Source organism: Poecilia reticulata, chromosome 10 (assembly GCF_904066995.2).
Source record: "Poecilia reticulata chromosome 10, P_reticulata-male-v2, whole genome shotgun sequence".
NCBI classification, from domain to species: Eukaryota; Metazoa; Chordata; class Actinopteri; order Cyprinodontiformes; family Poeciliidae; genus Poecilia; species Poecilia reticulata.
In genome coordinates, this window is record NC_088839.1 from 31108293 (window position 1) to 31123577 (window position 15285).

General features: G+C 41.5%; 1 protein-coding gene across 1 annotated transcript in view; it reads right to left on the reverse strand.

Moving 5' to 3' along the window:
* Positions 1–958: 958 nt before the first annotated feature.
* Positions 959–15285, reverse strand: part of glrbb (glycine receptor, beta b) — a 41670-nt gene continuing 27343 nt past the window's right edge. Inside the window, exons 9-10 of the mRNA XM_008421063.3 lie at positions 3430–3722; positions 959–1999 (exon numbers count right to left, since the gene is read on the reverse strand). Of these exons, the coding sequence (XP_008419285.1) occupies positions 1706–1999; positions 3430–3722 (587 nt within the window). The 3' untranslated portion in view covers positions 959–1705. The remainder of the gene's footprint in view (positions 2000–3429; positions 3723–15285) is intronic.

Here is a 15285-nt window from a genome sequence, read left to right on the forward strand (position 1 = left end):
GCCCACTGTGCCCTCCTTCCGACCCCCCTCCTCCCCCCCGTGAGATAGATGGGCATCCTGCCTACACTGTCCGTCGGGTCGTGAACTCCCGTCGTCGGGGCCGAGGCTGGCAGTACCTGGTCGACTGGGAGGGCTACGGACCGGAACACCGGATGTGGGTTCCGGGTTCTTTTATTTTGGACCCTTCCTTAATTTCTGACTATCGTTCTTCTCTGCCCTCATGTTCGTTTGGACCGCCAGGTGGCGGTCGTTGAGGGGGGGGTACTGTTGGGATCGGGAAGTTTGTCAGTTTTCTTTTCCACTAGAGGGAGCCTGTGACCTTCCTCCTGAGGGCGTGGGCCGGCGCCTGCACACCGGTTCCCCATCAAACCATTTGGAGGCGTATAAGTGGAGGAGGATGCTGACACTTCTCCGCCAGAGTGTTAGCCAGTAATGGTACAGGCTTACCTCGAGCTACGTCTGCCTCGATCTGATCGCTGATTCTGACCCATCTTGTCTCTGCTTTCACAGCTGCCCTGGTCCTGAATTATCAGGTCTACAACCAGTCCTTGAGACGGAACCTCCGACCTGTCCGTCCTCTGCTGCCGCCGCTGACCTCAGCCTTCAACCCGAAACCCCTGACCAGCCTCCGACTCTCTAGGTCCTCCCCCGGTCCCTAAACTCTCCCCAAGCAGGTACAGTCACCTACCTCCGCCCAAACAGCAAGATTTCCTGGATCCAGACTAACCATCTCTGTCCCCCCCTAGTTGCCTCGAGACCTGCCAGACGAACCTTGGATTAGATTTCACATTTGTTCGCATTCACTGTAAATAAATCACATCATTGTATTTCCTGTCTTTGGAGTGATCTCTGCATGTGGGTTAGGAAACTCGACACCACCATGACAGTCTTCCCTACTTGTGCCAGTGTACAGTGTTCTAAAAGGATTTATTGATTAATAAATAATGAGACCCACAGCCATGTTTCTTGTCCTTATTTTTAATAACATCAAATGGTGGAAAGTCATTTGATCATTTATTTTCTTTGTTTGAAAATTTCACAAATATACGGTCACAGCTCAGTAGTGACCTGTTTACACAGGCTACAGGTTGGATGAGTCAAGTGTTGTATTAGTTGTAGGAGTGGCAGTGTCACATGACCATCTGGCAGGAAAGAGTGCTTCACATATCCACAAATCTTCTCAAAAGTAAATCATTGGAATATTAATATTTCATAAACATTTGATATGTCTTTTTAGATTTTCTCTTCATATACATGCAGTATTTATAACATGCAAGGTAATTACAATGTAACACTTTGCAATGAAGCTAAAATAAAATGCTTTAACCAATAAACTTTACACAAACAAGGCAAAAGAAATAAAACTGAAATAAAACAGTGATTAGCAAATCATCTTTGAATTTTCAGTTCCCCTCTTTCTGTTTCACCATGACTGTTTTATTTCATCAATCTTCCTTTAAGTATAACTCAATGCATAAAGCATTTAATTATATGATTCTTTATCTTTCTTCTAAAAAAATTAAAATGTATATCTTATGTAGAAATTGCACTGAAATAGTATTTTTACTTCCTTCACAGCACCAGTTCTGTAGGGGCAAGGTTCCCATTTCTCACTTCTCAGTTGGAAACGCAAGCCTTTTTTTTACACAAGCCAGTCAATAAAGAACTCATGAAACTATAGCATTGGGATAATAATTCCAGATAATCACAAGTATATGGACCAGTAAATCACATTAAAGAAGAGGAAGGAGAAAGGGAACAGGGCTCTGGAGTACAGGTCGATTCTTTTGGCAGCAGAGGGGATGACTGGTTTCGGAGGAGGCGGTTTCTTGTTCTTTGCCTGGGATTTACCGAGAGCAGAGCCGGTGTCAATCGGTTTCCCGTAGCAGTCAAAGTTTGACAGCTCAAAGTCCCGTGGGAGAGATCCCACGATGCTGAAGTCGTTGGTCCGCAGGTCTGATTTGGATGTGCACACCTTTTTACAGCGTGTCTCACCCACCTGAGAGACAGCAAGAGACAAAAAGATTAACATTTTGTTGCTAAGATATATTGATGTTGCTCTTTTAATTTTTTTCTCTGAAACATAACAGGAGAAAACTAGTTAAGAAACAACTGCTGACAAAAGAACCATCTGGACAACTCACTGCTGCAGAATTACAAGCCAAACCGCTCCATCACCAGTGAAAAAAGCTGTTTTAACCATTTCCACATCACGTTACTGTAGGAACAAAATATGCAACAAATGGCAGGCGATAGATGGAGGCAGAAGTTTTTGTGACTTCAATGTAAAAAAAAAACAAGTTAGTGGTTAGTGACTCCATGACAAGCCCTCAGTTTATTTAGCCTGTGATTCTGAAAAGTTTACTCATAATAGGTACAATTATACATTTGTTCTAACAAATATGTGAATTAATTGGTGTAACTAAATGTTGAGCTAGCACTTGCCAACTGCACAATAGTCTGTGTATAAACTCCAGCTATTATCCAACATCCATACCGGATTGTTCCAGAAACTGAAGGAATCATTTATCTGAGGCTTTTAAAAATGTTTTGACTCGACTGCAAACACTCTGAGAATGCAGTAAATGAGCCGCTTGATCAGGAAACTTGGACAAATATCCCACTGATAAATCACCTGCTGCTATTTTAAGAGAACACGAATGTTTGGAGTCAATAAAGAGAATTGCTTTGTTCTCCATAACATTACCTAATCAGACGGGTCCTTTAACCCCTGTAAAATGCTATTTTACCCACTGTTTTTTAGGTTGAGGTCACCTGAAAGAAATCTTTTTTTGCTTTGCTGATGGCCTGCAGGGTGGACAGGATCTAATCAGACTGAAGCCATTAAAATAATTAAAGCTTTGTTATTTTAATTTCCTTTTGATGAGAAAACAGATTTAAACCTCAAAGGAGCAGCGCTGCGACTCAGACCCCGATGTAAAAATATTTCTGTATATCAATGTTGTGGATTTCTAAGGAAACTGCTACAAATGTTCAAGCTGACCTCTGACCCCACAGTTATTTGCATTGGGACAAAAACATTTTAATGAATATATTTTCCTGATTTGCATTTAGATTTGATCTTTGCAGCAAAACAGCTTGAAGGTGTCAGATCTGCAGTCTGGGCTTCATTTGACTGTATGTTACTGAATGTGGGCGTCTGCATGAAAATTGATATTAAAATGGAAAGCGCTCTAACAGAAGGTATTTCAGGTTTTGTAGTTTGCACAATTAATTTTGAAGATTTTGATTTCTGCAAAAATGTACACTTCAAGATCTCACAAGTCAAAAAAATACAACTTCAGACTTTCAAATTAAAAGCCTTAGAAAAAGCTTTAATTCTAGAGTTTAAAAATAAAAAAATGTTTGTGGCTATATCTTAATGCTTTCCTAACACACTCTCTTATGGTATCAAAGCCAGTCACTGACGTGTAAGGTGCTGACGTGCAGAGGCGTCCCTCCGGTCCCGTTGATGGTGTTGTTCCTCACACCAGGACTCTTCCCTGCAGCCTTCTCCTTGGAAGCTATCTTGGCCTTCTCCGCCTCAATGTGCTTTGGACTGTTGAGCATCACTTGAACCACAGCGTACTCCACCAGCGAGGCGAAGCCGAACAGCAGGCATGCAATGAGCCAGATGTCGATAGCCTTGACGTAGGACACTTTGGGCAGCTCTGAAGCTAACGAGGTGCATTCAGAAGACAGGGAGAGCACCGAGAGGATCCCTGCATACCGGGGAGCACAGATGACCTTGTCAGTCAGAAACGTGCATGAAAATGAAGAATAACTCTCTTTAGAAGGAAGATAATAGTTACATTATTATGATGTACTGGATAGCAACAATATGAACAAATATTTATTCATATCAATATGGACAAACAATGCCTGGAAATATGTTGTAAAATTCTGCCACCATACACTGAAAAAGGAAATAGTTGTTTCAACAGTGATGTGACAGAGGACACAGACCCTACCATGACACAGCAGGACACTGATGACCAGCAGACAAAAACTTCAAATGCAATAATCTAAAGTACACAAGCAGGTCCATCTTTGGATTGCTAAAGAAACAGTGATTTGGTCAAACAGCAGACTTACATCCAAGAGGCTGCTGCATCATGTAGAGCATTAGGGGTCAAAAACATTCCTGATTTAAAACAATTCTGCAAAGATCAGTGAGTCAACAATCCTCTGCAATGATGTAAAATATGTAGATACTCTAAATACTAAAGGTGGCACAACCTGCCACTAAGCTTAGATAGTAGATAGTAGCTCATCATCTGATATGGACATTTTTGCAATGGTTAAATATCTGACTGTAAAAAAGCAAAAACCAGAAGAAATCTGTAAGGGAGAAAGTACTTTTTCACAGAACCGCATAATGAGTGAATCAGAGGATGGATAATGCATTTCTCAGGTACTTTGTCACGCATTTGCTGCACTTTCTGTATTTCTAGAAGACATTACAGTCAGATAACTCTTCATCACTGATCATTTTTTAGGCCTCATACTCCTTCTGTCCTTGACTTCCCCTTTTAGTTTTTTGCACAAGCTCTATAATAAGCTGTGATACAACCACTTGACAGAAAATCTAACAAAATGTAAAAATCTACAGAAACACTTCCAAAAATCTGGAGAACAATTAATCAAGACATCTTAAAGATTCCAGGCACGACTGTCTCTTCAAATGCAAAGTATTAAAGAATAAATGCTCCCATTGTTCTAACATAAAATAAGACAAATAGAATTATAGAGACTTGATGTTTGTTTCCACTCAGGAACCATTTGTAGCCAGTTATCTGTGAAGGAGAATTAAAAATGTCCTTCCTGTCAGCACAAAAAGCTGTAATCAAACGGGTACAAAAGGTTTCTGAGAACATCACTGAAATCCGCATTCAAAGCTGATTTGTTTCCTTTTGAGAAAAGCACAGACAGCCTCTAATGAGTACGTAATTCCAAAGAGTTTTTATCTCTGAAAGCTTACATCATTACATCAGGTTAGTGATCTCCCCTAAATAGCAACAAATCTTCTGGGCCGAAGTGGAAACAGCAATTACGACCAACGTTAAGAGGTTATTCCAGCGTCAATGAAAGGCTCTGCAGACTTCTTTTCTTAACATCTCACTTTTTGCTGCTAATGTGCCTTTACAGTGACTTTTAATACATTCAAATGATTAATAGATGCTGCTCTCAGACTTAATTAAGATCATTCAACCACAGAGAAGCTTGCAGCGAACGTCTGATAGACACGTAGATGTGGACACCTCCAGAAAAGATGCTGAAAAAACGTCTCAAAACAAATTCATTGTTAAGTGATCCAACATAATCCCACACTCAAAAATGCAAAGAAATCCAATGTTTAACTTGATTAAATTCATTCGATGTAGGAAAAGATAACAGTGTTTAACAAAATTACTGTTTGATGCATGGTTCACTGTTGGAGAACAGTGCAGCAGAAAGAGGCACCGTGATGTCACCAAATCTCCATGACAACCGTTAATCAACGATTTCAACATATTATTTGGGTGTAATGACAGATATGTTTTGTCGCACCATCATAAATGAAAAACAAGCTGTGTTAGTGGGTGTAGAATTATGAATAATGGCCAAAAACTTCACCCAAGGTTTGGATTTTTCGACATTTTTACAGTGTATTCTTATCTTGCCACAGACAATTTTAAGAATGTTTAGACATATTTATACAGGATCCAGTAAGTATGTCCTTTGTGTATATAATTTGACACAAAAATGAGCAGGAATGCAAACTCACAAACACACCTGGGTGCTGACTGACCTGGAGCCATCATATTCACAGAGAAGTCAGAGCAGGCCGCCAGGAAGGGCTGAAGTGATGATGGAATGAAAGTGGTGATAAACAGCTGGAATGAAGATGGAGCAAAAAGGAGGCCGTGGGTGAATGAGGTGGGATAACAATGGATTTTCTTATCCAGGCAGTCATGTGCACACACACAAGGGTAATAGGCAATAATATATGAGGGTGATACCAGTGGCGGAGCCAGAGGGGGGGCCAGGGGGGCCAGTGCCCCCCCTGTCATCTGATTGGCCCCCCTAGTGGCCCCCCCAGATGATTGACATGTAACAGCACCAGGTCATTCCTGTACATTATTTGGAATCATTCTAAGCCAACCTAATATCTAAAGAAGAAAAACAATAATAAATATATCAAAAGAAAATGTATAAAACTTTATATAAGTCCATGTGACATAAATAAATAGAATTTTATCAGGCGCGATACCAGCCTCCTTTATACTCATAACAACAAGCTGATATTCTTCTCCTGGGTGTTTCAGTTATGCTGCGCTGTGGTGCAACTCAAAGGCTAAAGCACTTCATACCTGGTGGTTGTAAAACACCAATAAGTTATGTATTAATCCTCCGCAAAAAAGAGAAAAAACCAAAGAGGGGCCGATAATGTTCATAGTTTGGAGCAGAGGTGGCGCTACAGTTTTTTTCGTTGTCCGTCAAAGAAAAAAATAATTTTATTTCCAATTTGTAGTCATCAAACGAAACATTTATTATTTCTCTGCTAGAACGTTTTTGAAATCAGGTAACATTTCACGAAATGACGTGATTAGCAGACGGCAGAACTCTGATCGTTTCCTGATCCCGCATCACTTCCCTCTGCGGGAGAAAAACCCCGCAGAAGCGGATCAGCTGCTGGACGCTCCAAAGTCTCTGGTCCGTTAAAGCGACCAGATCAGAGGTGATCCTCTGACTGATATTGTTCTTAGTCTGATTAATAATGAGCTCCACGATGTTCTCTGTGCGTAAAGTTGAAACTGTCTGCGCACCAAGTGGTCAGCTGATCACAGTCTGGACAGAAACCAGCGAACTGCTCTCTGTTCTCATCAAGACGAGGGAGAGGAGGGAATCTGACATCTTAACTAGGTTAAGTTTTTACTGGTTTTGCTTTTAAAACACCATTACCGTAAGCAGTGTAACTATATATTGTATATTTGGCGTTTGTCATCTCATGTGTAATTAATTGGAGCATTTAAGCGCATTTATTGCCCAGCGCACTGCGCTTGTTTCTGCCTAACGAATCTGCACTTTAATTTCTTTCCTCTCTCAACAGTCAGCTGTTATTCCTCTACATAAACTACAATAAGTAGATCACATTCTCTTTAGGTTTTCTCTGTGTGCTCCAAACTCATTAGATGTAAACTCATTAGAAGCCCGAACCACCATCAGGCAAATAATTCTGGTCCGACCCGAAATATTGTTACCTGTCAAATTACCTGTCCAAACAGAGCTTCCTAACCAAGGTGTCCATAACTCTTCAACACGCTGTCAGCTCCCGGTCAGAAAGACGCATTTAGTTCAGTGTCCATGAGATGATATTCAGAAAGGATCTTTTATTTGATTGATTTTAGTTTCCTCTGCGATGAACTCTGCGTAAAGTCTATCATGTCTCCATGTGCGCCAGTCAAAGGTGTTAATTATAACATGTCAAATGACAGAGGGGCTTAAAAACTAACCAAATATTCAGTTTGGTTATTTTTTAAAGTTATATATATGTGCACACACACATTTAAAATTTTGCCCCCCCAGAGGTAGTCCTGGCCCCCCCTTGCCCCCCCCAACTTTAAAAGTCTAGCTCCGCCACAGTCTGTCTGCCCCGAGGGCCCCGATGACCACAGGCACCACTGTGGTCTTCACCTTCCAGGCCTTTTCCAGTTCCTCCCTGAGGCCCTGGTATTCATCCAGTTTCTCCTGCTCCTTTTTCCTGATGTTGTAGTCACTTGGTATTGCTACATCCACCACAACGGCTTTCCTCTGTTCTTTATCCACCACCACAATGTCCAGTTGGTTCGCCATTACCATCCTGTCTGTCTGGATCTGGAAGTCCCACAGGATCTTAGCTCGGTCGTTTTCCACCACCTTTGGGGGTGTTTCCCACTTTGATCTCGGGGCTTCCAGTCCATATTCTGCACAGATGTTCCTGTACACTATGCCCGCCACTTGGTTATGTCGTTCCATGTATGCTTTCCCTGCCAGCATCTTGCACCCTGCTGTGATGTGCTGGACTGTCTCAGGGGCCTCCTTGCACAACCTACATCTTGGGTCTTGTCTGGTGTGGTAGATCTGAGCCTCTATTGCTCTGGTGTTTAGGGCCTATTCCTGTGCAGCCAGGATGAGAGCCTCTGTGTTGTCCTTGAGTCCAGCTTTTTCCAGCCATTGGTAGGATTTCCTGATATCAGCCACTTCAGTTATTTGTCGGTGGTACATCCCATGTAGGGGCTTGTCCTCCCATGACGGTACCTCCAGCACCTCGTCCTCTGTTCCCCATTGCCTGAGACATTCGCTGAGCACATCATCCTTTGAGGCTTTGTCCTTGATGTATTTATGTATCTTGGATGTTTCCTCGTGGACAGTGGCTCTCACACTCACTAGCCCTCTGCCTCCTTCCTTACGGCTTGTATACAGTCTCAGGGTGCTGGATTTGGGGTGGAATCCTCCATGCATGGTTAGTAGCTTCCGAGTCTTAACATCCGTGGCCTTCATCTCTTCCATTGGCCAGCTAATTATTCCGGCAGTGTATCTGATTACTGGTAAGGCATAGCTGTTTATTGCACGGATCTTGTTCTTGCCATTAAGCTGGCTTCTCAGGACTTGCCTTATTCGTTGGAGGTATTTGGCTGTGGCTCCTTTCCTTGTGACCTTATCGAGGTTGCCATTTGCTTGTGGTATTCCCAGGTACTTGTAACTGTCCTCAATGTCTGCTATTGTTCCTCCTGGGACTGAGACCCCTTCTGTGTGGACGACCTTCCCGCTCTTTGTGACCATCCGACCACACTTCTCTAGTCCGAATGACATCCCAATGTCAGTGCTGTAGATCCTGGTGGTGTGGATCAGTGAGTCGATGTCTCGCTCGCTCTTAGCGTACAGCTTGATGTCATCCATGTAGAGGAGGTGACTGATTGTGGCCCCATTCTTGAGTCGGTATCCATAGCCAGTCTTGTTGATTATTTGGCTGAGGGGGTTCAGGCATATGCAGAACAGCAGTGGGGACAGAGCATCTCCTTGGTGTATGCCATATTTGATGGACACTTGTGCAAGTGGTTTGCAGTTGGCTTTAAGGGTGGTTTTCCACAGCCCCATCGAGTTTGCAATGAAGGCTCTTAGAGTCCTATTGATGTTGTACATCTCTAAGCATTCAATGATCCATGTGTTTGGCATTGAGTCATAGGCTTTCTTGTAATCAATCCAAGCGGTGCACAGGTTGGTGTGTCGGGTTTTGCAGTCTCGGGCGACTGTGTGGTCTACAAGGAGTTGGTGTTTGGCTCCTCTGCTATTTATGCCGATTCCCTTCTGTGCCGTGCTCATATATTTATCCATGTGCCCACTTATCTTAGCCGCTATGATGCCTGACATGAGCTTCCATGTTGTAGAGAGACAGGTTATTGGCCGATAGTTGGATGGGACTGAACCCTTTGAGGGATCCTTCTGTATCAGGATTGTGCGCCCTTCAGTTAACCATTCAGGGTGAGTCCCATTTTGTATCAGCTGGTTCATTTGAGCTGCCAGTCGCTCATGGAGGGCGGTGAGTTTCTTTAGCCAGTAGGCATGGATCATGTCAGGTCCTGGTGCTGTCCAGTTTTTCATACCCGAGACTCTTTCTTCGACATCTGCCACAGTGATGGTTACCGGGGCTTGTTCCGGGAGGTTGCTGTGGTCCTCTCGTACAGAGGTTAGCCACTGTGCATTGCTGTTGTGGGACGCCTCCCTTTCCCATATGCCTTTCCAGTATTGCTCAGTCTCCAGCCTTGGTGGGTCAGCTCTGTTGTTATTACCCTTACATTGAGAGTACACTTTAGCTGGTTGGGAGGCGAAGAGCCGGTTGATTCTCCTGGCTTCATTTTCTCTTGTGTATCTCTTTAGGCGGCTGGCCAAGGCTTGGAGCCTTTGTTTGGCAGTTTCGAGTGCGTCAAGGATCACTGATGCCGAGTTGTATATTAGCTCATTGGTTCCTGTTATGGTGGTAGGGATCGTTCTCAATGCTGCATTCACATCTTCAATTAGACTTTCTGATGGTACTTCACTCAGCCGTTGTAGTTGGCGTCGGGGTTGTCTGTTGTTCATTACAGCCATGAGGACACTTGCTGCTTCATTCAGCTTTGACGGTACGTTCATTACTGGGGCTACATACCCAGTTTCTGGAAGGGTAGTTGTAGTTAACTCCCCTCTGACCTGGCGTCCTGGCTCCTCCCCCTTGTTGTAACATTTGTGTCGTACCTCCTCAATCTCCAGTTGTGACAGCAGTTGCCGTTTGCGGATGTTAGAACACTGAGCTACTAGTTGTTTGGCAGATAGTGTTGACTGGGGATGTCGAGCTAACCATTCCTCCCACAGTCTTTGCATATAACCCCTCTGACTAGGGTTACTTGAGTAGTAGAATTCCAACAGATCCATGTTTTCATCTCTCGCCCATTTCCGTCTTGTTCCAGTAGCCCACTTTTCATCAGGGTGCTCTGGTTCCCCAGCACCTGACGCAGACCTTGTTTGACCGGGCGACGTCTGAGCCGGCATGTCGTGCTTATTTGTGTCTCTCATGGTATGAGGTAGGCTATATGGCTCCAAGGGTCTTGCCTAAGGATATATATATATATAAAAATAGAAGATAGATAGATAGACATTGATATATAGATAGACGTACATATCTATATATAGATTTATATATATTTATAGAGAGATGCATATATATTTATAGAGAGATGCATATATATATATATATATATATATATATATATATATATATATTAATATACATACGTCTATCTATATATAGACGTATGCATATCTATCTATCTATCTATCTATCTATCTATCTATCTATCTATCTATCTATCTATCTATCTATCTATCTTATGTATATATATATAATAGATAGATAGATCTATATATATAATAGATAGATAGATATATATATATATATATATATATATATATATATATATATATATATATATATATATATATATATAATAGATAGATAGATCTATCTTATATATATATATGATAGATAGATAGATAGATAGATAGATAGATAGATAGATAGATAGATAGATAGATAGATAGATAGATAGATAGACGTACATATCTATATATAGATTTATATATATTTATAAAGAGATGCATAAATATATATATATATATATATATATATATATATATATAAGATAGAGATAGATAGATAGAGATAGACATCGATATATAGATAGACGTACATATCTATATATAGATTTATATATGTTTATAGAGAGAAGCATATATGTATATATATATGTATATATATATATATACATACGTCTATCTATATATAGACGTATGCATATCTATATATCGATGTCTATCTATCTATCTATCATAAGATAGATAGATAGATAGATAGATAGATAGATAGACATCGATATATAGATAGACGTAAATATCTATATATAGATTTATATATATTTATAGAGAGATGCATATATATATAAGATAGAGATAGATATAGAGAGAGATAGACATCGATATATAGATAGACGTAAATATCTATATATAGATTTATATATATTTATAGAGAGAAGCATATATATATTTATTTATTTACATATGTATGTATTCATATACAAATATATGTTTTTTGGTTTTATGGGTTGTTTATTAAATGCCACGACTGTTTTTATTTTTAATGATGTAAAGCACTTTCAAATGCCTTGCTGCTGAAATGTGCTATACAAATAAAATTTGATTGATTGATTGATTGATAGTTTTCTAAATTTTTCCCAGTTTCTCTGGGTTCAGACTCTAAAATTCTCTCTTTGTTCCACGTTGTTTACATTTTCTGTCTCTAAATCTCCCTCTAATTAATGTGGTTTTCTGATTTTCTTTTTCCAATTAGAGTTAAACATCTTACAATGGATGAAGATGACTACTGATGTGGTTGAACGTGGGGGAAGCCGGAGTCCCCGGAGTGAACCCACACCTGCACGGCGAGACATGTCCCACCGTGCAGTCCTGTCTTTTGAATATTAAAATGTCCAATTAAAAATCACAGTAGCTTTCTTTCAAATTACCACCAATCACCAAAACAAACGTGGCCCCGCCCCCTTTTAAATCTACTTTAGACATCAGTTGATGTCTAAGCTGGATAGACTTTGCATCTGTTTTTGAACAGGCGTAGAGGAGGTGGAGTCAGAGCCTTTTTGATTCGCTTCCACAGCGATTTCTTTTTCTTGGGGTTCTCTTCTCCTTCAGAAATATTCTTCTCCTCAGCTGACTGATCAGCTGATTGTGGTTCTAATTCTTGAGGTGGTGTTTGGACTTCATCTTTGTTTAATGTTACATTTGTTTGTGGAAGCGATGTTGTCTGATCTTCCATTGGACCACACTCCTCCTCTGTGGAAACCGCCTCAACTTTACATGTTAGGTCTTCTGAAAGTGTCCCAACTGTTGTCTCAGCTGGTTCAGGAGCAATCTGGGGGATGTCAGGTAGTTTTTCCGGATCAGGATTTGTTGGATCACTGATTGGGACCAAGTGTTGATCTGAATCAATCAGGTTTACAACAGTTTCCAGTTCCGTTTTTTCTTCGGGGACCTGCTGTTCTTTAGAGATTTCGGTTTCTATTGTCTGAATTTCAGTTTTAACCAAGGCTGTTTGATCCCCAGTTGTTTCTAATGGAGAAACTTCTCGCTCTATGTTTGCTCCAGAAATGTTTTCCATACAGAGGCTCTCCAGATCAGATGCATCTCCCATTGCTGCCTTTCTCTCGATCTTATCATTAGATTCCTCTGAACACATTTTCTCGTCCTGATGGTCTCCATTCTGTTGTGCCATGGAGACCGTTTCTTCTTCTATCACCTGCATTACTTCACAGATGGCTGTTTCATTTGTGAGAATATCGTTTTCGATGCTCTCTGTTTGGTCTCCAACTATTTCCGATACTGGAACTTCTTTTTCAATATTTTCACAAGAAATGTTTTTGTCATTGACAGCTTTCAGCTCCGATGCATCTCTCCTTGCTGCCTTTCTGATTTTCCGTTTAGATTTCTTTGAAAGCCTTGTCTCATCCTGTTTTTCTCCATTTTGCTGTGCTATGGACAACGTTTCTTCTTCTGTCACCTGCAGTATTTCACCGATGGCAGTTTCACTTATGAGAATCTCGTTTTCGATGCTCTCTGCCTGGTCTCCAACTATTTCTGGAGAAGAGTCCTGATTGATCACGTTTTCAGTACTGGACTTAGAGGACTCTTCCTTCTCTGGTGTCTCTGGTGTCTCCGAGATCGATTCCTGTTCGGTAACTGTAGATGAATCGTCTTCCGTTCCAATACTTTCACCTGAAGTTCTTTGTTTTTCCAACCAAATGTGAAAGGGTATCATTTTCGTCTTGTTACGCTTAGTCTTTGACCGTTTATTCCCTCTCTGGTCGACTTTCTTCAGTGTTTCTGCGACGGATTCCTTTTCGGTCACCGACTCTGAGGTAAAACTAACAAGTTCCTCTTTGCAAATCTCAGTCTTAAGGGAATCCTCCTGATCACCTTCTTCTTCAGCCGGAGAAGAGTCCTCATTGATAACGTTTTCAGTAATGGACTTAGAGGACTCTTCCTTCTCTGGTGTCTCTGGTGTCTCTGGTGTCTCGGAGATCGATTCCTGTTCGGTAACTGTAGAGGATTCGTCTTCCGTTCCAATAATTTCACCTGAAGTTCTTAGTTCAGTGGCGGCCTGTTTTTCCAACCAAATGTGAAAGGGTATCATTTTCGTCTTGTTACGCTTAGTCTTTGACCGTTTTTCCCCTTTCTGGTCGACTTTCTTCAGTGTTTCTGAGACGGATTCCTTTTCGGTCACTGACTCCGAGGTAAAACTAACAAGTTCCTCTTTGCAAATCTCAGTCTTAAGGGAATCCTCCTGATCACCTTCTTCTTCAGCTGGAGAAGAGTCCTCATTGATAACGTTTTCAGTAATGGACTTAGAGGACTCTTCCTTCTCTGGTGTCTCTGGTGTCTCTGGTGTCTCCGAGATCGATTCCTGTTCGGTAACTGTAGAGGAATCGTCTTCCGTTCCAATACTTTCACCTGAAGTTCTTTGTTCAGTGGCGGCCTGTTTTTCCAACCAAATGTGAAAGGGTATCATTTTCGTCTTGTTACGCTTAGTCTTTGACCGTTTTTCCCCTCTCTGGTCGACTTTCTTCAGTGTTTCTGCGACGGATTCCTTTTCGGTCACCGACTCTGAGGTAAAACTAACAAGTTCCTCTTTGCAAATCTCAGTCTTAAGGGAATCCTCCTGATCACCTTCTTCTTCAGCCGGAGAAGAGTCCTCATTGATAACGTTTTCAGTAATGGACTTAGAGGACTCTTCCTTCTCTGGTGTCTCTGGTGTCTCGGAGATCGATTCCTGTTCGGTAACTGTAGAGGAATCGTCTTCCGTTCCAATACTTTCACCTGAAGTTCTTAGTTCAGTGGCGGCCTGTTTCTCCAACCAAATGTGAAAGGGAATCATTTTCGTCTTGTTACGCTTAGTCTTTGTTCGTTTTTCCCCTTTCTGGTCGACTTTTTTCAGTGTTTCTACGACGGATTTCTTTTCGGTGACCGACTCTGAGGTAAAACTAACAAGTTCCTCTTTGCTGACCGGCTCTGTTGCAGGAATCACTGCGTTCTTAGTAGAACTTTCCTTTTCCTTGGATGCTACCTCATCACGTTCTTCAGCCTGCATTGAAACATTTTGGGTCTCAATATTCTGAGCAAAAAAACTTACATCTATGCAAGTTTCAGACTTTGGGAGCATTTTCCACAATGACTTTTTTTCGCTTGTGGGCAAACCTGCCTGTTGACTTTTATTTTCAGAAAGACGACCGTTGATATCACTGTTTTCACAAAAAAATGCAAGATCGATGCAAGCATCAGTCTCTGGGAAAGTTTTCCACAATAGTGGTGTCTTCTTGTTGCGCCTAGTCTTTGACCGTTTTTCCCCTTTCTGGTCGTCTTTCTTCAGTGTTTCTGCGACAGATTTCTTTTCGGTGACCGACTCTGATGTAAAACTAACAAGTTCCTCTTTGCTGACCGGCTCTGTTGCAGGAATCACAGTGTTCTTAGTGGAACCTTCCTTTTCCATGGATGCTACCTCATCACGTTCTTCAGTCGGCATTGAAACATTTTCAGTCTCAATAGTCTGAGCAAAAAAACTTACATCTATGCAAGTTTCAGACTTTGGGAGCATTTTCCACAATGACTTTTTTTCGCTTCTTGGCAAACCTGCCTGTTGACTTTGATTTTCAAACAGAGGTCCGT